The following is a 26,884-nucleotide window of genomic DNA, read 5'->3' as shown; positions in this document are numbered from 1 at the left end:
AAGTGCAAATGTTTGTATTTTCTTTCGCAGAATGAAACACATACTTGGCAAGATCTCGGTTAGTCCTCAGCAGTTTTTAAATTCATGATCCTCTGGTTAAACTCCAAACAGCATCCTTAGAAGCAAAACTTGTGGGATCTGTTTATCTATAGACCAGTAGTTCTTGAACTTGTCCATGAGTCACGAACTCCAGATATCTCATGGTTGGCTTGGCATTGCAAACATTTCTAGGTCCCATTTCAGGGCTCAAGAATGAAGTCCAAGAATTCCTCAGATGGCTTTGATGCTGATCTTGGGGACCCTACTTTTTTTTTTTACAGTGAGAGCAGGGGTTATACTGTGGGGGAGGGACATACAAAGCAACAAAGAAATAATCTTATAAATGCGTTAGAAACAATCGCATGAAAGAAAAAAAAAACATTTGAACACATATCTTAGGATTCATTAAGTGAAGTAAGCCAAGCCCAAAGAAACATAGGTCCCATGGTTTCCCTTATTTGCAATATCTAATGTATGTCTGAGACAAGCAGAATAGGTCAGATAAGGTGATGTTAAGGGATCCTACTTTGAGAACCACTGAAGTAGACTCTCTCTGGGGATTAGGCTCTGCTTGAACCCTTTAAAATCAAAGCTGTGCATCAAGGCCAGCAGAATTGACAAAGCAGTTTAGTATTTTCTGGTCTAATACTGACATATATTCTTGAAATCCTTCTTTTAGACTGAACAGTCTTCAGCTTTTCCATAGGTTTTATGCCAATAGTGCCTGTATCCATCACTTTTTTTTTTCTTTTCATTGCTGTAACAAGTATTTGAAAGAACCACTTAACAGGAGGGAAGACATATTTCACCTCAGGTTTCAGCCTATGGTAGCTTGCTTGCATCCTTGCTATGTGCCGGTGGTATGGCAAAGCATCATGGCATCCAAAGCAAGCCACGGAAACGAAGCTGCAGACTTCCTGGCAGATAGCAAGCAGAAAGAGAAAGTGGAGCAGAGAACAAGATACATCTTTCAGAGCCTGTTCCTGTTGATCTCCTTCCTTCAAGGAGACTCCACTTCTTAGTTTTCACAATTCCCAAGAAAGCTATGTTATTATGTGTCCTTCAAGGCAATAGCCCATCCAATTGGTCAGAATCCTCAATACTCAGTCGCTTCCCAAAGCGTATCAAATATACAAGTGGGTAGCATTTGGTACCATGCCTTTCCAACGGAGTGACTGAAATATTTCCTTCCATTCCCAAGAGCAAGCTTAGGTCAATGTGTGTGTTCCTATGCGGTGGCATGGGTTCACTATCTGCATTTTCTCCTTCCAGACAACAGACACCAGGAAGCCAAGGTTCCAGTGGCCATCAGAGTCCTTGATGTCAACGATAACGCTCCCAAGTTTGCTGCCCCTTATGAAGGCTTCATCTGTGAGAGTGACCAGACCAAGCCACTTTCCAACCAGGTAATGGTGCTTTCTCCTTTCCTAGTTCTACAAGCAGTCCATTTAGAAACAGAGTTTGCTTGGGAAAGTATCACTTGGAGATAATTCCCACCGTGCAAGGAGAACCCCTACTCCTGTATCGTTCAGAAGCTAGATTCCATCATTAAAACCAGGCTTTTTTTTTGGTAACCAGCCAGGAATTTTTGAATAAATGATCATGGCAATGACATCATCATGATATACTTATGGTCCACCTTTCTCTTTCAGCCAATTGTTACAATTAGTGCCGATGATAAGGATGACACAGCCAATGGACCAAGATTTATCTTCAGTCTGCCCCCTGAAATCATTCACAATCCAAATTTCACAGTCAGAGATAACCGAGGTGAGTATTAAGGCTCCTATTCATTCGGAGAAGTAGATATGGAAGACAGATGACTTGCATATTGCACAGAACAGATATTTCTCCACTAATCTTTATAATGCCTTCCCATTGAAGAATAAACAGGAAATAAGAATGCCACTTCTCTGAGCTCATTTGATACATAGGAATAAGCGAGTCTAATTTTATTTCCCTGTAATTTATTTATTTATTTTTGTATGGCTTTGATATTCATGAAGCAATGGGGGGAAAAAGTGGAACAGCTTACAGGGTCAATATGCAAAAAACTGTATTTATCTCTCTCTCCTTTTTTAAGAGCTTGATAAACCCTTGAGGGGGAAGCATGGCTTTATGAATATTGATATCGAGTAAAGCAGTAAGAGAGATTAGCTGAACTTTGTAAGGGAATATAATCTTTTGAGCACAGGCCTTTCTTTCCCAGTATAGTTGTAATGCAGTATGATTGGATGCAGAGATTCAGACCTAAAGGTGGGTGCAGATTTAATGGCTGAAGGACATGAAAAGAATCATGTGACATCCATTGTAACTGTGGAAAAATTTAATGTGATTTCCACCTCTTACTTTATTATGAAGAAGGCTCTAGACTTGCAGATTATTGGAAGTGGATTGCGTGCGTGTGCGTGTGTGTGTGCGTGTGTGTGTGTGTGTGTGTGTGTGCGTGTGTGTGCGTGTGTGTGTGTGTGTGTGTGTGCCTGTGTATGTGTAAGCCTGGAATGATGTAGCTCCCTGGCAATGTTGGTGGCAGAGCCAGAGCCAGGGACAAAGAATTAGCCTTTTGACTGTCAGCCACAGTTTGGCTCTAAGTACTTTTCCTTGGTGAAAACTGGCCATATATACTAATGATGATAGAAGACTGTGAAAATACAGACCAATGAGAAATGCTGAGCTTGAAAACGGAAAGTTCAGAGTACAGATGGTTTTCATTAGTCCCATGCTAGCCCTGCCCAGGATTGCAGGTTTACTATACTGTCTTTCCAGTGACTAAGAATAGGCTCATAGGATCAAAAGCAGTATAAAGATTACTACTTTCTCCATCATAGCTAGGACTGTCATCAATACCATATCTCCAGTAGCTATGCTCCAAGCATTCACACCAACATCCTTCCCCATTATGTTCACTTACTTTCCTTAACAACATAGGTAAACATTATTAGTATTGTTGCTGTTTCCATTTTATGGAGGAAGAACAGGAGGCACAGAACCATTGATTAACCTACCCCAAATCCCTCTGCGGGAGAGCCAGACATTGAGAGGCTCAGTGTTACAGCCTTAACTTCACTGTGGCTGCCCATGAAATCGGAGCAGGGCTCCCTATGATGTTTGCTTTTGATGAGAATGTGTTTTTGACACACTTCATTATTTCCTGAACTGGCTAGAACGTGTAATGCATTGTCTTACAAATCAAGCATCCATCCAATGAGACTTCCAGCTAAAATGCCGTACGTATTTGACAAAGATTTTTGTCTCCTAGAGCCTTGCTTTCTACGGGGAACTTGTTCATAAGAGCCAGGATATGAAGAAAGTTATGAGTAGGAATATGCATGTTAAAGGAGCTCTATAAATTATTTTGTAAATGATCCCTATCCTTTATAATGGAAATGTCATTCAGCCTTCTTTAATTTTGTATTTTAGCTAGGATTTTTCTTTTACCCCTTGGCATGGGTTAATGTGAATAGGTCATCCCCTTCAAGAGGAAACTCTGTAAATGACGAAGGTGAATGGTAGCTCTTACCCCACAGTATGCATACCTCTCCTGTCACACCTCTGTAATACAAAATTTCTTGTGATCTAGGATCTCCCAATACTCTGCCACGTGGGTGAGCATTTGGGGACTGTGCCAGGCTGAGTTGAAAAGGGTAGCACACACAGAGACTTCATAAGGTTTTCTAAGATACATTCACATCTGTATTTCAGTTCATCAGGACCCCTGCCTCCCCTCTGAGCACCTTCCATCTTCTCATCTTAATTTCTGTTTCACACTATGTTTTCTCTCTGCCATGTGGCTCAAGCCTAGGCTCATATCTGTTCTCTGATGATAAACTATCTAGAGGAATATATGTCACTATGTGCCTGGCTTTTTCAATAATGAGAGGATTTGCTCTGTTGTCTGAAGTCTCTGGGCATCTCAAATGCCACTCCTCTTTTCATCATCTCTTTTTGCAAATATTTGTACGCAAACTTTTATCTATCTCTTGATGTAATTTCTGAATTATATTTAATGTCCCTTTTCTGTCTTTGTTCCTAGCAAGATCACTGATTATCCTGAGATAACCTCTCACACCAGACACCTGTGGCTTTATTAACTGATCCACCTTCTTTTCTGTGTATAGTCATGTGTAGTCATCATTAACCTCCAGAAACATGATGCTAAGACATGTTGTTCTGTAGGTGTTATAAGTATTTTGTCTTGTCACAACAGTTTGCGGATGCTACCTCTATTTTCATGATTATACTTCCATTGATGAACCAATCCACCACATAATTTATCTCCTTTACTCTCTCCTATAGGAGACTGTTCAGTTACATTTTTTTTCTTTGCAGAGAATTGCTAGTGCTTGGCAAGAAATTACTTCACTAACTACAAACAGTTGCAAAAAAAAACCCAACTCTCATGTTTAGAACTATCACAGAACTTTAAAGCAAATACAGTTCCATAATTATCATTTAATAGAGTTTTTTTAATACTAGCTTCTAAAAGTAATTACATATTGAAGTAATCCAAAAGGAGTAATCACATTCTGCATCCTATTAATAGCCTACTGGGTTACCAAATTTCTCGGCTGAGACAGTTTTCCATAGAAAACATGAGTTAATGGTTTCTATCATGCTGAGTAAAAGCATCAAGTGACTTTCTTCACGAGTGTTTACTCCCATAATTCCATGTAAATAATCACTATTGTGCTTGCCTAAACTCGGTCCAAGCATTCGGCGTCTTTAGAAATATAAGAGGGATAGCCATCTTCATACACATTAGCCTTTTATTTACTTGTATTTTTTCCCATTCTACAGCTACAACTTCAAAGGTAACTCAGCAGGCAGTAAAAGAGTAGGCCAGCGGATAGCTCTTCAACATTGAATCCTATCTCGGGCTATTTGTTAATACCAAGAATGGTGCTTTTTGGTCCACTCAGGTTTTGAGATGCATTCGCTTTGAAATATTAGAATGTGACATATCTGCAGATACAATAAATGTATAAAGGATACAAAAAGCACTCTCATCTATTCACTGTTTACTGGTTTATAAAATCTTTCAGAGCTCTTGTTTAACCTGGTTCTTTAAATCGCTGTTAAGGTAGGCATGCTGTATATTTGTATTCCAATTTTAAATGAGGTAGGAACATGAGACATTAGAAAAGAAGCAGTGACTTTTCCAAGGTCACATTACCTCTAAGTAACTGTTTGGAGGGTCCTGCCCTGTTCATATAACATGTTATAAGCAAAAGATAAATTACATATCCCTCCTAGTGAATACTTTTCAGTCTTTATTGATAGGAAAATTCTACAATCCAACTCATCAGTCTGGTAATCATGGGAAAAGTCTTGTCTTTCCAAACAGAATAGGATAAATGACTTCAATTTCGAGCTTAATCACAGCCATAATAATCACAGTAAAATATATTTGCAGCTAACTTTATAATTTTCTTCTATTGCATTATTAATACATATTCTTAGTGGGAAAATTACAAAACACAAATAAGCAGAAATAAGATTTTAAATGATTAAAATAACGATAATGTATTACCAAGAAATAATCACTGCAATTTGTATACCTTCTAAACATTTTTTTCCATATACTATCTTTCAAGAGATGTGAATGTAAAATGCATGCCCTTTTGTTCTGACTTAATATATGATATATTTTTTCCTGCACGCATTTATTGGTGTAGTTCTTTCCAACTTACACTCTTCCTAACTTACACTCTATGCCATTGGCTGACCTTGTTTGGAAGTGCTTCGGTTTCATCCCCTTTTGCCAGATACCCAGTTAGTCCTTTAGGACAGATTCCTAGAGTGGAAACATTAGATAAAAAGCCTATGATACATAATGGACACACTGTCTATTGGAAATTGTACACCAATTTATAATATCTTTATCAAAGTAAGTTTTATCCATTTTCTAATATATAAACCAATGTCAAATGATATCTGATAAGTGTGAAATATAGTAGTATATTAGAATTCCAGTTCCTTTAGTCATTAGTAAAAGCTAATTGTCAGTGAGGATTGCTCATTTCTCATTTTACTTTCTTGAAATGACTATTTGTATTATTTATTTATTTAGTCAACCATGGGGCTTGAATTCAGGGACTGGGCAGTGTCCCCAAGCTTTTTCACTTTGAGCCACATGTTCACTTCCAGTTTTCTAGTGGTTAATTGGAGATAAGAGTCTTCTGGTCGTTTTCCTGCCCGACTTGTCTTCAAACTGGGATCCTCAGATCTCAGTGTCCCAAGAAGCTAGGATTACAGCAACAAGCTACCAGTACCCAGTTGCTATTTATATTTTTGTACCTTTCTTAAACTATATGCTTATCAGTTAATAATTGATTTTATAAATTTCTTTATGCATTAATGATGCTGTCATATCATAACATACCTTGCATACATTTCCCAATGCTTTAGAGATTGTTCAATCCAGATTATGTTGCACTCTTAAGTAAACTCAGGGCACTTTTCATGCCAGTTTTTCTCTGATCTCATACTGTATAAAAGGACATCAACTTGCCTCACCCAAATTGCTCTCAGAATTATCTAGTCTTTCCTTCTTTAAATATTTGTATACTGTAACCAATTTGTTTTCTTTGTAAATCATGCAAACTCCCATTTGTCAGCCATTTCCTAAATATTACTTATGAAATATTCATAGAACACCATCTTTATTGTCTTTTTACATTATGCATGATCAGCATTTTCTTAGACTTTCTCTTCTTTCTTTTCTTCTCATTTACTCTATTGCTAGTACTGCATTTTTCCTTAATGGTATCATAAATATATAGGACGAAACTTGTTAGGTGTCTGTTCCATGTTATTTTTATGTTATTACTACGTTATCAATTTTGGCTTCTCTGTATCTCCATGTATTTAGAACTTTTTTTTTGGTATTTAGAATTCTTTTCCAAGTGCTTGATGAATATATTGGGAAATTTTATTGCATTCATCCTGAATTGGTAGATCAAATTAAGAACTAAAATATTGAAAATCAGAAAGTGGTGCTGTGGCTCAAGTGGTAGAGTGCTTGCCTTGAGCTGAAGAGCTGAGGGACAATGCCCAGGCCCAGAGTTCAAGCACCATGACCAACCAAAAAAATATTGAAAATCCTATTTCTATGCAGAATCTTGATCCTATTTCCTATTGAATCAATTCCTCTTTCAGAAATTTTTATTTATTAGTTTGAGTATCTTATAATAGAAAAATAATCATACAGTTTTTAATCCTGTCTCTGGTATTATTGTTATATATGATTACACTGAAACATAGGCCTATATATGATATTGAATATAGTCATTATATTGAAATGTCCCAATATTAAGACTCATGCTTTTCATTTCAACTTTCATCTCTTAGTTTTAACAAAGATCGCTTGAGAAAAATGTAAAAGAATGAGATTAAAAGATTAACTGCTTGGCCTTGATCTTCCTCTCTAAAAGGGGAACAGTATTCATAGTAATAGTTAAATATTTTACATGTCATTAATCCTAATACAGTTGTGTTGAACAGTATTGGTGGTTACCTCACGACAAGTCTGTGAATTGAACTGCTCTTCTGATGCATAGAGGTGCCAAAATACTAGATGTCGAAGGCACAACTATAATAATCTCAGGATCCTAGAACTCCGTGGCTGCAGGTTTGCAGGGAGACAATGCAACTGACATTGGGGGCTTATGAGATCACAGGGAGACTAGCCACAGTGGTGTGTATCTGGAATCTCTGCTACATGCGCATCTGAGGCACGAGGCCGGCTTGAACCCAGGGGTTTGGACCGTGGGACTCTGTCTTAAAAAGATGACAAGACAAGAGAGGGGCCAGTGGCTTAAGCCTGTAATCCTAGCCACTGGAGGACTGAGATCTGGAGGATAATGGTTTGAGATGAGCCCGGCAGATAAGTTGGCTAGATTTCATCTCCAAAAATACCAGCAAAAAGCAAGGCCGGAGGTGAAGCTCAAATGATAGAGTGCCAACCTACCACATGCAAGCCGTCAGTTCAGATTCCAATACTGAAAAAGAAAGAAGGCAAGAAGGATTGTTGTTTTGTCATTTGAACAGGGAAGCAAAAACTTAGGGTCTTTAAATAAATTCCTTTATGATAATTTTTTTAAAAAAGTTTATCTTAAATATTGTGAAAGAGAAGCTTTATAAAACCTCAGGGATCATCTCACCTGTTTTATTTGACCTTGACTATTGATGGTTCTTACACATTTAGAGCCAGGGTTATCAGAAACAAAGCATTCTTTAGTTTTCCTATCTATTTTTTTTTTTTGGGGTCCGGTCATAGGGCCTGAACTCTTCATCTCAAGGCTAGTGCTCTACTACTTGAGCCACAGCGCCACTTCCGGCTTTTTTTCTTTTTGCTTATGTGGTGCTGAGGAATCGAACCCAGGGCCTCAGGCATGCAAGGCAAGCGCTCTACCACTGAGCCACCTTCCCAGCCCTCCTATTTATTTTTTTTCTGGAAAATATCTGAAGAGTGGGTCTTTAACACAGAATAGAAGGCATAGAGTATGGACTCCCAGGGGTTCCAAAAATACATCCAGCAAAATTATATACAGTGGGAAAGCACAGGCAATTTTAGTAGTGTTGTGTCAATCGTTTTTCTGTTAGTGTAACAAAACACCGAGATAACCAGCCATATATAAAAGAAAAGTTTGGCAGTGTGAGCACATGGTTGGTTGACTTGTTGCTTTGGAGTCTGTGACGATGGTACATCACTGCAGATAGTACGTACTAGAACAGCTCCCTCAGCACAGGAGGGAGGCCAAGCATCTATCCAGACATCACCGTGCGGCAGAATATTCTAGTTACTTGCTATAGTGCTTCCTTTTATCCAGCATTTTAACATGCAGGAGCTGTGATTATGTATTGCTCATTTTCCCCTGTTAACAGTTTGTCCTTTTAGGCAAATACCATGTTGGTCGTAGGGGAGGGGTACTATTAGCCTAGCAGGGGCTATTTCTCCTCCCCTTTTTTCCCTTTTAGCACCCGATTTTGCGCATCCCTTTCATTGCTCTCCATCATCACCATCAGCATTCCATTTGCATTCCCAAACTGGTGCCCCGAAGACCATTATTGTGAAGAACCTTCATGTTTTATCAGTGTAATGACACTGTGCACAGATTAAAAACAGCAGGTGATTTGGAGTGCAGGTTAGAGACGAAATATTTGAAACCTGAATTTACTGTTCCATTCATAGAAGCACTACAATTTATACATCCCATTTACCTGCCATCAACGGCATTGTTTGTACATTTTTGCCTAATAGGGGAAAGAACGGAAATGGTGGTAGGTCTGTGTGCCAGGTTGAAAAGATCAGGAATGAAGATTAAAACAAGAAGTGACTAAGGGGCTTGGAAACAGTTTCTGACTGTGAGAAGTATGTTGCTCGGGAGGGAAGAGTGTGAAGAACTTTCTTACCTTGGATGCTGAGAACTTCTGGGGAGTCAGGAATCACATTCAAAACAGTGGTGACATTTCCAAGAATTTGCTTTAGTTTCCTTGCCAATACCTTTCTCTTCCTCATTAGTCTCTTGCTCAAGGAGGAGAGCTTCCAGCAAAGAATATTTGCTGAACAGTAACAACTGTCTGGCAGTGTGCTGAGCATTTTTTTGAACAGAAATCCATTTAACCCTAAAAATATACATAAACAAGCTGCATAAATGAGAATGTAGAAAGTCAAGATATTGACTTAATATATCAGAAGTCAGACAACTCATAGGTAAGAAATCCACAGTACAAACCTATATCATTTGACTCTCCAGACTGAGTGGCCTGTTTCTCACAGGCTTTTATAGACAAGGAAAGGGTCTGAGAAATCTCATAAGGGAAATACTTAAGTTGATTTAATATTTGTCTTTCTCTGGTTGTCTTATAACACCGTGGGGCTAACTAACGCAGAGCTCAATCTAACATTTTGTGTCAACAGAATGTGTCTTCAATAAACCTCTTTTTAAAATTCTCTTCTTTTGGGGGAGGGCAGGTGGAGATGGGTCTTATATTTAGGGCTTGGGTGCTGTCCCTGGGCTCTTTTCCTCCAGGCTAGCACTTAACCACTCTGATCCACAGATCAGTTTCTTATGGTTAATTGGAGATAAAAGTCTCACAGACTTTCCTGCCCAGGCTGGTTTCTAACCATGATCCTCAGATCTCAGCCACCTGAGTAGCTAAGATTATAGTCATGAGCCACCAGTGCTCAGTGCCTCTTTTATGCTTTTGCTCACAAAATTTCAGTTATGCAAAATCCAGACTAAGAAGACTCTCTCAAAGACAGACCAGGTGGCCAACTATTTGATAATTTAGATGAAAGAGAACTCATGGTCAGACTTTAGATATACAACTAGTTCCAAGGAAAGCACTTTGTTCTCTTGTTAGTCTGTTCGATATGTGTGCTTAGATTTTTTTTTCCCCTCATGTTTCTGATCATATGCGCCAGTATTGATCTGGGTTCAGGGTGTATCACAGGAAAGACCCTTGATGCCAATGCCCAGAATTGTCCTTCTTGGTCAAAGCTTACTGGTGCCGAGAAAGCTTTGATTTAAAGGAAAAAAATATTCTATCGATGCAGACAATGTACTTCACCCAAGTGTCAAGTTCAAAGTGGTAGAGAAGGCTTCTAGCTATCATATTCACCCTTCACCGAGTTTCAACGTTAGATAAGTTCCTGTTAAAGGATTCCTCCCAGACCTCGGGAAGCAGAGCATAGAGACAATTACTGCCTCATGCCATGTTATTTAGTCCCAGAGACAACTCATTAGGTATGCTGCATATAAACAGAACTCCTGGTTTCAAAATTTAGTCAGCTAGACTCCAGATGGGAAAAAGAAAGGACTCATTTTAACGTATACAATTGTTATCTCTGGAAGAGCCCCTTAATCCATTTCTTCCCCATATCTTGAATTGATCTTCAAATCTGTATGCAAAGCCTGTTGTATTTGAAGAGAGGTTTAAAGAAGGTTTTTGAGAATCTACTGACGTGTCACTCAGAGACTGTAAATGGTTCAGTCAGCTGAGTACTTTGGCGAGTGTTTGTGTAAGTGTTTTAGTGTATCTTAGAAGGCTCAATTGTCAAGAAGATGAAACATCTTCCATTTAAATGCTGGTGTGCTCAGATCCAAGTTTTCCTTCATCTTGTTTCATCACTTCCACGTGTATATTTGTCTGTTGTATTTGGGAGGTGCAACCTCTCTTGGGCTCATTGAGATTCCTTTTTAATTTATGGTATCTACAAGTGTATAAAAACAAAAATACTCTGTTCATATTTCCTCAAACAAGGCCAGATCCAATATGTAAGCTGAATGAATGATCTTCTGCAAGTTTCATCTCTATCAGAGTTATATTTGACCAAGCAATTTAATTAATTTGCTTATCTTCTTAAATTTTTAATATTCATTTTTAGTCATGATGGCATTAATGACATTTCAGGTAATTAAAATGGGATAAATATTGTAACATTTGATTTATGGAACTTATATTTGAACACCAAAGTATGAAAAGCAGATGAATATCTCTGAATAATTTATTAGAGGCCAGCAAATGTAATTGTGTGAGAAAGTAGAATCACCTAAAACAGAAAAGAACAGTCAGGTGACTAAAATTTTAATTGACTAATTTGCTCCTTCTCTCTGTTTGCCATAGTATATATAATTTTTCTCTTGTGATAAAAGCAAAATATGCCAATCATGAAAAATGGAGAAAATGTTGACAAGAGAGCTGTTCTGCGTTGTTTTGATTGAGCTGTTGGCAGGGAAAGTCTTGAGAATCTATCATTATAAGTATACATCAAAACCAGTGAATGCATACTTCTTCCTTTTACATCTGCTTATCCCTAAATGAAAATGAATCTGTCATACAAGGACCTTACAGAGTATAAAAACACACTTCTTTAAGCTAAATAAAAGTAATTTTGGGTGGCAAAATATTTTTCCCTATTACAGAGTAAATTAATGGTATTAGCAACCTAGTTAAAGCGTGCCAATTATTGGGCTTTTATATAGGTTGCCATATTTATTTTGCTACAAATGACCATTCCTTAACCCACAAAATGCAGACCATACCAGAGGTTCAGTGTGGGCATGTGTGTGTATGTGTGTGTAAACTTAATGAGACATATTTTAATTTTCTTCTGTCTTATAATACCGATGTTCTTCTTCTGGAAAAGTGCATACTGGAAAACAATCTGTTTTCCCAGTAGAGAAAATATGATGAAGAAACATTTTGGAGGTATAGTTTACAAGTGATTGAGAAGTACAGGAAGGCCAACATCTGGACTTTGGGTTAAACTTTTCGCAGAAAGCAGTTACAACCATATGTTACACAAATATTTATTAAATGTCTGCTGTGTGGCTAGTGTTGGACAGCCTGAGATGAATCAGATAAATTCCCTCTTCTCCAGAAGTTCACGGTCTTATTGAGGTCAGAGTGGTTATGTCAACAAATCATGACAGACTATTACGCCACTTATTTCTGTAGGAGTTGTAGAGGAGATGGATGATGGGGGGGGGGTCCAGGGAGGCCTTCCTGAGGACATGTCTTCAGAATTCAATTTTGAGCCTTGAGAAGTTCAGCAGTCAGGATAAAAGGAATGGCTTTGGGGAACAAGAGAGTTGTAGAAAGGAGAATGGAAGTCAAGGGTGGAAAAGCATCGTGTGCTCGGGGAACAGAAGTGCATTATCTATGTCAGGCCGAGCCAGGTCATGTAAGAAGAGGAAGGATGTAAACCTGGAAGGCAAGTGCAAATTTAGCCAACGAGAACACTTCATGGCCCACTGTGTAGGGCTGGGTTGTGTTATGTGAGAAGCAAAGAAAATAAGATTGTTTTAAGCAAGGGTTGGACAGGCTTAATAGTGTGGCCCATGATATTTAGGTTAAAAAAATGATTCTGCTGCAAGGTTTTTCGTGTGTGTGTGTGTGTGTGTTGGTCATGGGGCTTGAACTCAGGGCCTGGCCACTGTCCTGGAGCTTCTTTATGCTCAAGGCTAGTGCTCTACCACTTGAGCCATATTACCACTTCCAGTTTTTGAGTGGTTAATTGGAGATAAGAGACTTATAAGGACTTTTCTGCCCTGGCTGACTTTGAACCTTGATTCTCAGATCACAGCCACCTGAATAGCTAGGATTACAAGCCTGAGCCACTGGCTCCTGGTCTCAAGTACTTCTTCATTGAAGATAATTTCCTTTGGGATTTATGAATGAGTTCATGATATAATTAAAATTTGAGGGTTGACTTGCAATTTCTTCAAAAAGAAAAATGTTGAAAAATTGGCAAAAGACATGCCAAGGTAGAATAATTGTCAGTAGGGGGAAAAAAGCTTATTAAAAAAAAAGTTTGTCCTCATGCTGACTTAAATATCCACTTATATGCTCTATTAACATATAAAGTACAGCAAACCCCTCCTGAGTGGGGTTTGGTGAAAGGAGCAACATCTAAAGAGAATATGGTGTGGTTTGCTTGCCAGTGAAGGGATTTGGTACCAACTAACTGAGAAAGAGCCAGTTGCTGGTTTATTCCCCAAATGTAGAGATTGTTCTGTGATACTGGCATACTAAATGACAGTGGCCTCTGTGGATACTTAGATTACAGAAGAAGTAGGAAAGATTCTGGTTGTTGTTATTGTTTAATTTAGATAGCTTTATTTTTGTGCTTTAAAATTTTTATTGTAAAGGTGAGGTACAGAGGGGTTATAGTTACATAAGTCAGGTATTGATTATATTTCTTGCTAAGAGTGTCACCCTCTCCCTCATTTTCTCCCAGTTCCCCTCCCCACCCAAAGTTGTAAAGTTCATTTGCAACATAGTGTCTTATGAATATCACTGCTGAATTCATTCACCCTTTGTCCTACCATTTCTGTGCTTCCCTTCCCCTTCCCAAGTCAGTTAAACTTACATACAAAAGTTAGCTGGGCGTCGGTGGCTCATGCCTGTAATCCTACTACTCAGGAAGCTGAAATCAGAGGATCTCGGTTCAAATCCAGCCCCAGCAGGAAAGTCCATGCGACTCTTATCTCCAATTAACCACCAGAAAAACAGAAGTGGCGCTGTGGCTCAAGTGGTAGAGTGCTAGTCTGGAGCGAAAGAGCTGTGAGGGACAGTGCCCAGCCGGATTTCAAGCCCCACGACCAACCCCCCCCCCAAAAAGACCAAAATTACAGAAATTGAAAATAGCAACAAAAGGAGAAAAACTCAAGTGGAGAGGGAGGAAATAATCTCAAAAAGTAAAATAGAAAACCTTTTGTTTCCATTCCTTGGAGTTCATTTTGATAAGCATCATTTTAGATGATCATATGCACATAGCTACTGAGCCCTTGGTTTTTTGCTTTATTTATTTATCTTCGTTTTGCTAAGATTTGCTTTTATATTGTAAAGGTGATGAACAGGAGGATTACATAAGTAAGTTAATGAATATATTTCTTGTTAAACCCTGTTGCCCCTCCCTCACTTTCTCTTGCTTACCACCCCCCACACCCTGCCCCCAGGTTGTAAAATTCATTTCCAACATAGTGTTTAGTGTTTAGTTCATCATTGTTGCATTTGATCATCCTTTGTCCTGCTGTTTCTGTGATTCCCTGTCCCTTCCATGGATCAGATACATGTATAAACAAGGCAAAGTATACAGAAAACTAAAAGAGAAAGAAAATATTACTTACCATAGCTAAGATATGGAACCAACCCAGATATCCCTCAGTAGATGAATGGATCAAGAAGATGTGGTATACACACACACACACACACACACACAAACACACACACACACAATGGAGTTCTATGCTTCCATCAGAAAGAGTGGAATTGGAAAGGAAATGGAAAGACCTGGAAAAAAATTATATTAAGCAAAGCAAGACAAATCCAAAGAAATATAGATTTCATGGTTTCCCTTATTTGTAATAACTAGCAGGGGATCACAATAGCCCAATGACTAATTGCATAGGATCGTATAGAATGAAGCTTACCACAATGAACTCTAAGCATTAGAAAAGAGTGGAAGTCTATGTCTCCATCAGAAAAAATGACATTGCCCCATTTGTTAGGAAATGAAAGACTTGGAAAAATTGTATTAAGTGAAGTAAGCCAGGCCCAAAGAAACATAGGTCCCATGGTTTCCCTTATTTGCAATCACTAGTATATGTCTGAGACAAGCAGAAATGGTCAGATATGTTGATGTTAGGTGAAATGAAGACCAAGATAAGGACTCAAATGTTTTTTGCTTTCTTGCTATTGTTTCTAACGTATTTGCAAGATGATTTCTTTGTTGCTTTGTATGTCCCTCCCCCATGGTATAACCCCTGTTTTCAATGTATTTGATGTTGGTATAATTTGTAGAGGGGAAGGGAAAAAACAAATTGTTTAAATAGGGATACAGGTGGACACATTGCAACAATGAGATGTACAAGACGTTATGTCCAAAAAAGGAACTTTACAACTTTGGGGGAGGGGGGCCGGGAGTGGGAGATGGGAAGGGATGGGAAGGGGAAACAAAGGAAGAGGCTACAATGCTTGATAAGAAATGTACTCATTATCTTGCCCATGTAATTGTAACCCCTCTGTACGGTATTTTCACAATTAAAAAAAAAAAGAAAAAGGAAAAAAAAAAGAGGTTCTTAATACTGAGCCCTTGTGAGGTGACACATGTCCTCAAACCTCGCCAGCTTGATGTAACTGTGCTTCCAGTGGTCTTGATCCATGCGATTATACCTTTTGTCCTTCTGTTTTAACAGATAACACAGCAGGGGTATATGCACGGCGGGGAGGGTTCAGTAGGCAGAAGCAAGATTTGTACCTCCTGCCCATCGTGATCAGTGATGGTGGCATCCCCCCCATGAGCAGCACCAACACCCTTACAATCAAGGTCTGTGGATGCGATGTGAATGGGGCTCTGCTCTCCTGCAATGCTGAGGCCTACATTCTGAACGCCGGCCTGAGCACAGGGGCGCTCATTGCCATCCTTGCCTGCATCGTCATTCTGCTGGGTAAGGAGTTTCCTGGAAATATCATTTCTTCACCACAGGCTACTTCTTGGGGCCACACGGTGTGCAGTACATTTCAGTTTACTAGGAAAACTATAGGGCCTGCCCAAGTCCCTTGGCTTTTATGGTGTAATTTCCCAAGCAACATTGGCATTCCTGAGAAATTCTCAGACACCGTGGGTGTGTCTATCAGAAGTCATGGAGGACATCAGAGAAGGTTTTGCAGGTGAAGGAATACTGGAGGCTGAGAACTGGTGCATGGGTGAGGGTTTGTCTCACAAGAGGAAGGAAAAGCTAACGGAAGGAGAGGAAGGAGCAGAGAAAAATATCAATTGACTCAATCTGAACTTTGGCCTTTCTCTCATAATCATACACAATGTGTGGGTGCGTGCCCCGGCTGAGGGGATACTTGTGAATATGTTTTGCACTTGCCAGTGGAGGTTGGAGTCCCTCTTCTCTACTTCTATCAAAGTGTACGGACGTACACTTTGCAATAACAGTATTGCATGGACGCTATTTGCCTCTGCCATTACTGGACCTCAAAAATCACAACTAGATTGGAGGCTTTTGTCCAAGTTATTTTGTTCTTCATTGGATGAATTAATAGGGACAACTCCATAGGCAAGCACCAGTGAGTTCAGTTAAGAAAAATAGTTATCGAGTGTTACCTGGGGATCAAGTCCTACCCTATGTTCATATTTGAAGGATAAAGAAAACTAAACAAGACTTCCTTGGGGGGATGAGTCCATAGCCTGTTAAGAAAAAGAACAAATGTAACAGAGACACATGTGGGCTGCTGTGATAAGAATATGAAGAGGGATAGCGGGAGCACTGAGGAAAAGTCCTTGACACACACTGAAGTTTGAGACATTTGGGAATTATTGCACAAAAGAAGAGTTTTCCAGCTGGTAAATGTAGATGGACATTGAAGATAATAGGAAAATATGAATAACTGATGGGAGAGAGGTACAACGTAAAGTACAAATAAAAGGTTATGGTGAAAACTGAGCAAGGTAGGTGGGGTGCATGACACAGTGACCAACAGCCTGGTGGCAGGTGTGGTGGGAATCCCAGGAAATACTGAAAATGGAAAGCACTGTCTAAGGGAAGAAGGTTAAAAAGTTCTGGGAACCACAGGACGTCTACCGCAAGTGTGTTCTCTGACACGTGCCTCTCAGAGTGATGTGTTTAGAGATGCTCTTTCTTAGTCTATTGGCCAATTTCCTCCAGAAACATTTCTTCAGTCTTGTTGAGTGTGTGGGGGAGAGCCTGCTAATAAAACATTGTAGAAGCCTCCTAGAAGGGTTAAGTGAAGGCCAGTGGTATCAATAAAGAATTAGGCAGTGTCTGAGCTCTTCTTTGAGTGTTGAAATTTAATGGGATATTTCTCAGTGCCTCCTCTGTAGGACTTCCTTTTTCCAGATTTTTAAAACAATGTTCAAATAAATGGGAGATTTTTTTTCTCCTGGAGGTCTTTATATGTTCCAGCCATTCACCTTTTTATTTTATAGTAGGGTCATTGGTATTTTCAAGACCTCTGGGACAAACGCTAGATATTACCTCCTGTGGGAAAAATAGATCCTAAATTCATTGAATGTCCTCATTCTTAAATTTTCATAGGGGTTTGCAAATGGAAGAAATCTAGGATTAGCTTTCTCTTAAGAAACCATGGACTGACATATTTGGAATTTTAATTCCAATTCTTAGCATTGAGCATTGGGATTCCTTGGTCATAGTGTTTCTAAGCAGCACGCAGTCAACTTCCCAAGTCATAGGCCGATTTCACAGAGTTACAGTGGATGGTCAACTGTCTTTGTCTTTGGAGATTTCTAGGCAATGTCTTATTTATTTATTTTTGTCACTTCCGATTCTTAAGCATTGATACACTTATCCTTTCCATAGAAAGAGGATTCCTTTGGGAAGTGAATCTCCCTGGGAACGCTTTGGGGTTGGGGGTGGGGGAGGAAGAGAGGAAGGATGTCATCCTCCACTGACTTTCCTTTACTTCCTTTGTAGTCATTGTTGTGTTGTTTGTGACCTTGAGGAGACAAAAGAAAGAGCCACTCATTGTTTTTGAGGAGGAGGATGTCCGCGAAAATATCATCACCTACGATGATGAAGGAGGCGGGGAGGAAGACACGGAGGCCTTTGATATCGCCACCCTCCAGAATCCAGATGGTATCAATGGATTTATCCCTCGAAAAGACATCAAGCCTGAGTATCAGTATATGCCTAGACCAGGGCTGCGGCCTGCGCCCAACAGTGTGGATGTGGATGATTTCATCAACACAAGGATACAGGAGGCTGATAATGACCCCACGGCTCCCCCCTACGACTCCATCCAAATCTATGGCTACGAGGGCCGGGGGTCGGTGGCCGGGTCCCTCAGCACCTTAGAGTCTGCCACGACAGACTCAGACTTGGATTATGACTATCTACAGAACTGGGGACCTCGTTTTAAGAAACTAGCAGACTTGTACGGTTCCAAAGACACTTTTGACGATGATTCTTAACAATAACGATACAAATTTGGCCTTAAGAACTGTGTCTGGCATTCTCAAGAATCTAGAAGATGTGTAAACAGGTATTTTTTTAAATCAAGGAAAGGCTCATTTAAAACAAGCGAAGTTTTACAGAGAGGATAACGTTTAATAAAACTGCAAAAGGACATCAAAGTGGTAAATACTGTGAAATACCTTTTCCCACAACAAAAAGAAAAAGGCAAATATTGAAGTTGTCAACTTCCCTGGAGAAAAACCACTTGGCATACAAAATATTTAAGTGAAGAAGTCTAATGGTGAACTTACAAGGAAGAGAAATTGTTTATGTGTTCTGAACATCTAAGTCTTTCTTCTTTAATTTTTTAATTTGTCAAAGATGCTTCCACAAAATTAGAAAGGACAACAGTTCTGAGCTGTAATTTCGCCTTAAACTATGGACACTCTTTATGTAGTGCATTTTTAAACTTGAAATATATAATATTCAGCCAGCTTAAACCCATACAATGTATGTACAAAACAATGTACAATTATGTCTCTTGAGCATCAAACTTGTTACTGCTGATTCTTGTAAATCTTTTTGCTTCTCCTTTCATTTTAAACTAATACGTGCCAGATATAACTGTCTTGTTTCAGTGAGGAACGCCCTATTTCTATGTCATTTTTAATGTATCTATTTGTACAATTTTAAAGTTCTTATTTTAGTATACATACAAATATCAGTATTCTGACATGTAAGAAAATGTTACAGCATCACACTTATATTTTATGAACATTGTACTGTTGCTTTAATATGAGCTTCAATATAAGAAGCAACCTTTGAAATAAAAAAAAAGATTCTTTTTTAATTCTGGTTTGATTCTTAACATGGAAAAAAATTTGGATTTCCAATGATCCATTTCCATTTCTGATTGAATTGTGATCTTTTAATAACCCTATTTATGATCTGTGTAGTCTGCCGATTTTGTTGTTTATTTAAAGTTAAATATGTTTCAAGTGTTTTTTTTTAAATTTTTACAGACAAGATTATGTAACATCATGTGAAGCATTTCTGTGTAGCTTTTAGTGTTAACCTTCTGGCTTCTCTTTACACACATCCCCTAAAGAAAGATGTTTAGAGGTCTAGGTAAATCCCAATTTGCAATACATTATATAATATACATTTATTTACCTCATATATCTGCACTGTCATGAGTAGGAGAGTCCAATTCATGAGGGAATTAAAGCTAGCAGATTTCTGAAGGTGTAGATCCCTTAAGTAGTTTTACATCCTGTAGATTTTATGCCCTATCCTAGTATTTGAGAACTGGAAGAGTCTCAACTTTAATGTTACCCCATTTTTCTTTATATTGATGGTCTGACTTTGGACAGTCTAAATTTATCTTTTTTTTTCCCTCCTGTGATTTTAAGACCTATCTCGAAGCAATGTGACTATCTTAGCAAAAGCTAAGAGAAGGGTCAGTTAAGCTCAAAATATTTTGTTTTAGAAAATGGTTGGAGCCATAAGCTCAAAATGAGAGCAGAAGACCATGTTGGCTCTGAGTGTGAATACATTTGATCCATTAGATACCTACCATCATCCACCCCACATCCAGCTCTAGGGATTGGGACTTACATGAAGGGCATTTTCAGGTCAACAGTAGGGCCAAAATGTCGCAATAGTTGGGGAAGGACTATACAAAGTTATGCTGCAAGCAGTTTCTCATTTTTTTCCCCCTTAAAGACAAGGCATGTGATTTTTTTTGGGGGGTGGTCAAACAATGTTTAGACTATCATTTTCTTTCTTACTTCATGGTGAAAGTTTGTTTCAAGCATTTCTTGATATCCTGTTCCATACTATTTTCATCACTTTGATAAATGCAGACAAAGAGAAATGTGTTTACGAGGTGCTCACTCCCATTTTCCTCTGCATTTCAATCAAATTGGCTGAACACTTCAACGGAATAAAGTCTGTGGGCAATGCCACTTCAAAATCATTCATACCAGTGAAGGATTACAATACTTCCATAATTGCAGGTCGTGTTCATTTTTTATATAGTTTTTTATAATCCAAAGAATATTTTGCTAGGTTTGCACAGATCTCCAATTGAATTTGAAATGAAAAAATAACTTAAAAGGAATAGGAATAGCACTTAAACAAGTATGCTCTGTAAGTAACGCTGTCACTATGAATGATCCTTTTTCCTCCTAAGAATGTATTTGGAAGAGAATTGACTACATTTTCCATTTTTATGTCGAAGATTTTTTTAAGGCTGTCTACTTTTCATTAGTTAAAAATACTTGTTTTCCTTTTATCTTTTCTTTTTAATTTTTTTACTTTAAAGCTCTATTGTTTGTAGGACCTTCTTAGAAGCTGGAAAATAAAATACTTTTCTGACTAGTGAAGTCTTTTTTCTTTTTCAACTTATTCCCTGAAAAGCAATCTTAGCTTAAGTGATCTTTCCTTATTTTGATATAAAGCAATCACTGCTTTATGACATCAACGCATGTAAAAAGTGGAACATTTCTCTGTTCCTCTAGATAGAGGATAGAGGTGTTAGTCATCCTTTATTAATCCATTTATTGATGCATTCGCCAACATCTTGATGCTGGCTACTTGAGGCTGCTGAGTGAATCTTGGAATTGTTCAGTTTTTCCAACATTTTACCACATACTTTGTGGTCTTCTATTTACCTAGTTACCTCTCTGATCACCCACTGCCCCAGATAATGCAAGACTGAGAGAAAAAGTGAATCAAATAAAAGATAAACTATAGTCAGATGTTGGGCCTGAATAGAATATAGGCCTAGCACAGTCATTTGGAACACTGTTTATTTCTGTATTTAACTAAGCTGTATCCTGAGGTTTACTTGGGAGGTTGAGGGAGATAAGAAAGCAGATTATCTCTCCCACATAAAGAGCTTAGTCAAAGTCATCATTTCTCCTGGTGTTCTGCCTGTTGCATGGAATTTGATGAGCACTACTTGAAATTACTCCTGTGTAATTTTACTCCAACTTTCACCCTTCTATTTGTGAGATTACAGGACTATGGGCATGTAAGAAGTTAGGGTCTGAGCAGAAGCATAGAAAAATCTATATAGCAGGCAATGAGGAAGGCAAGTTAACACCATATAAGCCTAGAGATTCCCCAGGGAGATTTTTATGAAAGAAACAATGAGATACAATGAGGGGCTAAGATAATTCAGTAGATAGAGATGGAGGAGAAGAAAGACTTCAGAGGTTGGTGCGGCAGCCAGGTAACTGACAGGAAGGGAAGCCTGTATACAGACTAACTTCTAACTTCCTAGAGAAATGGATCATGCATGGAGAATGGGAGTAACACATTCATGTTGAAATCAATGTAATTCACGTTCTCCTTAGGTTTATTGTCAATGTGAGCACATACATCACAAAAATAACTTATGGGAGGAAAGACTTGTTTCTGGGTTTAGAAGTTTCAGTCCATCATGTCAAGGGGGTTTTAGTGGATCTGCTCACATCAAGATAGACAGAAAATCCAGAAAGAGGAACAAGCATAAAAGATCAGGGCAAGATAAAAACCCCAAGGACACAGCCCAGTCACTTCCAACTTGACTGCCCTTCCTCCAATCCTATCACCTGCCAATAGTTTATCAAAATTTTAATCCATCAATGGACTGAATTATCCATTTGGATAATTCATTATCTAATTGTCTCTAGAAATGACTTTACTGACAAACTTAAGGCTTTCTTAATCTCCTTGATCTTTCTCAGGACAATCAACTTGACAATCAATATTCATCATCTCAATTGGATACAAGCTACATAACAAGTATCATTTGAAATTTATATGAACTTGTCAAGAATGGCAGTAACTTTGAAATCAAAAGGAGGAACTTTGTAATCAAAATGATTTTGTTCATTTGTTCAAACAATAACACTCCTTTTTTAAACAAACTGAAATCTTCTATGAAAACATTTACATCTGAAGACACACAATCAGAATATACTTTGTATAACAACTCAAAAGAATTTAACTATACTTTTCCACCATTTAGCATGGAGGAAATTGGAAAGTATTATATGCTGTTTTAACATTGTTTCTTTTTCCCTAACCCACCAGAAACATTAATGGTCAAATTTCTTTCTCTTGGGAGTTTGGAAAACACTGCTTAGTATAGTAATAAAACCTAACAAAATAAGTCTCAAGAATTACCAATGAACTCCTCTGGAGGATCCATCTCTTCTTTTTTTTAAAAAATTTAGATTCTTGGCATTGATACTAAGGCTCTGATTATAAATGGTTTGGACAGGAATTCAGAGACAGATGGCTAAATAGAAATGGGAAATTCTTCTATGTATCAGATTCTAGGAATCATAGTATCCTAATCTAGAAATGTACAAGTGGTCATTTGTTTGCTTGTTTTCCCTCCTTCTGCCACTCATATTTTAATATTACCATTGAGATGCTTTGAATTTAGACTGATGCAATTAGACATCCTGCTTGGATATTCATTCAACACATACTCAGAGAGTACTGGACCCAGAAGTGGTGTGGTATCAGATTGTCTTTGTGGCTTGCAAGCCTTTCTGCCCTTCTGTTCTGAAAGTCTCTTATTTTTTGCATATACACCAGAGAGACACACTAGGTATATATTTATATATACACATATGTGTATGTATATGTGCACATATATATATACACATAGACTTTATACCTAGTATACACACATATATATACACACACCTATATATATGTATATATATATACCATGTGTGTATATATACACACACCTATATATATATACCATCTATAAACACATGTGTGGATGTGTGTATGCATATACGTACATATATATATATATATATATATATAAAATCTCCATCTGACATGATTTCAATAGTTTCAGAAAGACTGACCTAGAGTAAGAAAATAAACAAAAATGTATAACATGCTGCACAAAAATGCATTATTTTCAGGGCCCAATATTTCAATAAAGGTTCAAATTCCTTGTGTTGTTCCAGAGAGCTATAATGAACTTAACCATTCAATGACTTTGTAGGTCATAATGTGAAGTTTACCTGTGATAGATTTTCACTCTAGAGTTGGTGGAAAGGGAAATTGTGTTATGTTTTCTGCTACACACGAAATGTTATTAATAATGGTTTGCAATGTGCAGAATATTTCCATACTAAAAGATCAAGAGGATAATCTACTCACAGCATACTCTGTTTTAGAAATTAGACCAATTTAATATTCATTGTAAATTTTCTTTAAATCATTCCAGATTAATATTACAGATAAAACTCTAAATAAGGAATATATTATAGCATGAAGTATACAAGATGGAAAAATGATTGACATCTTATAGATTTAAGTGCACCATAATACTGTCTTTATGGCTTTGTTTTACTGTGGTTTTGTTTACTAGGAACAAATAAAAGCAGGCATTTTCTATGGGTATTGTGACTATCCAGGATGATTGCATGCCTTCATGTTTCTCTCTGAGGTAGTCTTGAGTTTGTGTCTGGGTTTAGGTCAATTTTTGTTTTCAAATTTCATTAGTGATACTCTCATTTGTAAGTGTGACTCATTAGGATATCAATTCTTATGGTCATTCTACCAAGATTTTTGCACCTCAGGATTGACAAGGTGCTATATTGTCAGTGGTTCATAGAGATTTTCACCCTGAGTTTAGAAAGGCGATTCACTTGTGCTAGGAAGGAAGGTAGAGAAAGAGAAACCTTCATCACATTAAACTTAGAGAAATATTTCAGCACACCAAACATATCCTCTCTTTCTTTGCTGCTTTAAATGCTAATATTGATTTAAAGCAAATAACCTTAAATTTATTCCATAGCATATTTAAATATTAAAAAATAAGAAATGAATGATGGATTCACTTTGTCAGTTTAGTTTTATGTTGTATACATTATACTCAACATAGGAGAATGTTTAAAGTATGAAAAAATTATTAACCCTTGTATTTCTTCCCAATGTTGTATTGGATGAGAGAATGAAAAGATTTCTAAATACTTCTGAAATTCATTTAATTTTTCTTTTAATAGGCTACCTTCTTGTAAGGTTTTAGGGACAAAAACCACAACAGCTCAATGGAACAAGTCCCTGCTTAAAGTTAATTGAAATTCTGTAAAAATAGAAAACTAAGCCAAGACACAGGAATACAACTAAATCTGTATTTACAAATGACACAGAAATAAGCAGTAATGATTATACATTGTGTTTACATAATGTTCAGATTAATGAAACTCTTCAGAAAGTAGAATGTAGGGTTCTGATTATTTCCTCTGGATGAATTCCAAAAAGTGAGATTCTTCAATGATAAGTCGGATTCAAAGCACATGAATACCATTTTTCTTTTGGAATTAAAACACATATTTTCAATTTATTTTCATAAAAGAAACATTTTCTCACTCATACTTTCTCCAGCAATGCATTTTATTATATATGTCAAGACACTGTGATATTTTTGGTGTTCCAATTTTTTAAAGTATCATACTCTTCATGTATTGGGTTTCTAGTGAATCTTACTATTTCTAATGTTTATTAGCATTCTACATTTGACTTCTGTGAAGTATTATGTTGTAATGTTCTCTGATCATTTTTGATATCTGCTATATTTTTATTTTAGCTTAATGATAGTCCTTCATTGTTCATATTATAAACATGATGTTTAACATTTGATGAGAATGTTATCTAGAAAAATAATAAAATTATTTGAGATTAAATCTGTGTGCTTTCCATAACAATATACCAAAAATAAGACTTGTGATACTTCCCTTGTCTTTGACTTTTTTGCCATTGATTTTACAGTTAAAGTTTTCCAATTAATTTTTGTGTGTAGTCAAACACAAAGGTAAGAATCTTTTCATACAAAAACACAACTCGGGCTCCTTTGTCTACTGATAATACTCCCCATTAGTATTTATCCTTATCAGCCTTTCCCCAGGAATTACTACAACAGCATTGCCAAAAATGAATCAGCCATGTACGTTTATGTCTATTTGAGGATCCCCTGTTTTGTGCTATTGATGTCAAATATTGCCTTGATTTCTATAGTCTAGTAGACAGTTTTGGATCCGTGGACATTTCATTGTTTGATTTGACAATTTCAACCAAACACACACTCCTGAGATAAACCTTCATAAAAGTGCTCAAATATCTATGAGTCCTTTTAATGCATGATGCAATCTAGAAACTAAATTTTCATCAATGCTTTCTGGATTTATATTGAAGAAAGCATGTTTTATTCCCCTCCTCCTGCTCTTCTTTTTTGGTAATGTCTATTATGATTGTGGTAATTTAAAATTGGTCTTAAAATTACTTGAGCTCTTCTGTTTTTCTGGGCAGTCTCATGTAGAATTTGTAATCTCTACATTTTAACAGCCTGTTAGTATTCACCAATAAAAATCCCTGGGCTTGCAGCTTCCTTTATAAGAAGGCTTTTACACAAATTGCACTTATGTGGTAGACATGAAGGCATTCAGGTTACTTATTTCTGTTTATAAGACTTTGATCATGTATGTTTTCTCAGGAATTTGTATATATCAAACTACATTCTTAAACTAATGACCTGAATCTGTTCAAAGTGTCTCCTTTTAGGCCAATGACTTGTAATTATTACAATTTTTAATAATTGGTATTTTATGGCTTTTATGTTTTATTTCAACAGGCTATTTAGAGCGTTGCCTTGTTTCATTACCTTTTTAAATTGGAAACACATGATTTCATTGAATTTGTTTCTATGTTTTTTTTCTTTTTTCAAACTTGGGAATTGAACTCTTAGCCTTATTCACGCTAGACCAGCCCTCTACTTCTTGAGTTACACCTTCAAACTGTGTTCTCTTTATTTCCTTTCTACGTTTTTTGTATTTTCAACATTTCCATTTATAATACATTGAATTTGGTGTTTCTTTTCTGTTTGGGTAAAGCAGAAGATTAGGTTATTTATTTCAGACCTTCCTTTTATATTAAGAGGAATATTTAATACTCAAAATTTCCTTCCAAGGTCTACTTTACCTCTATCCACAATGTTGCTATAATACTTTGCCATTTCTATTCAGCTCAAGGTGTTTTATTCTTGTGTGATATCTTCTTTGATCCATGGCACTTATTAAAAATTTTTCATCTTTCCTTTTTTCTTTCTTTCTTTTGTTCCTTATAATATTGATGATCAAAATCCAGGGCCTTGTGAATGATAGTCAAGCACCTTACCATTGACCTACTCCTTTCTCCTTTCTGGTTTTGAGTTTTAGGTTTAATTGAATTGTGACCACAGATAAATATTCCTGGGCTTTCATTTTAGGTGAGTTTTTAAAAAAATTTTGGGTAATTTGGTATGTATTCCATGAATGATTGGGAATATGTTCAGTTTTCTGTTGTTGGGTTGATGTTCCACCAGTATTGATTCA

General features: G+C 37.3%; 1 protein-coding gene across 1 annotated transcript in view; it reads left to right on the top strand.

The window, feature by feature from the left end:
* Positions 1-19,341, top strand: part of Cdh11 (cadherin 11, type 2, OB-cadherin (osteoblast)) — a 78,278-nt gene extending 58,937 nt beyond the window's left edge. The window contains exons 9-12 of the mRNA XM_013012972.1: positions 1,312-1,445; positions 1,692-1,809; positions 15,747-15,998; positions 18,012-19,341. Of these exons, the coding sequence (XP_012868426.1) occupies positions 1,312-1,445; positions 1,692-1,809; positions 15,747-15,998; positions 18,012-18,508 (1,001 nt within the window). The 3' untranslated portion in view covers positions 18,509-19,341. The remainder of the gene's footprint in view (positions 1-1,311; positions 1,446-1,691; positions 1,810-15,746; positions 15,999-18,011) is intronic.
* Positions 19,342-26,884: the final 7,543 nt, after the last annotated feature.

This window comes from Dipodomys ordii, unplaced genomic scaffold (assembly GCF_000151885.1).
Source record: "Dipodomys ordii isolate 6190 unplaced genomic scaffold, Dord_2.0 Scaffold18, whole genome shotgun sequence".
In the NCBI taxonomy this organism is placed as follows: Eukaryota; Metazoa; Chordata; class Mammalia; order Rodentia; family Heteromyidae; genus Dipodomys; species Dipodomys ordii.
Note: the sequence above shows the minus strand (reverse complement) of the source record. Positions and strands in the feature narration are given on the sequence as shown.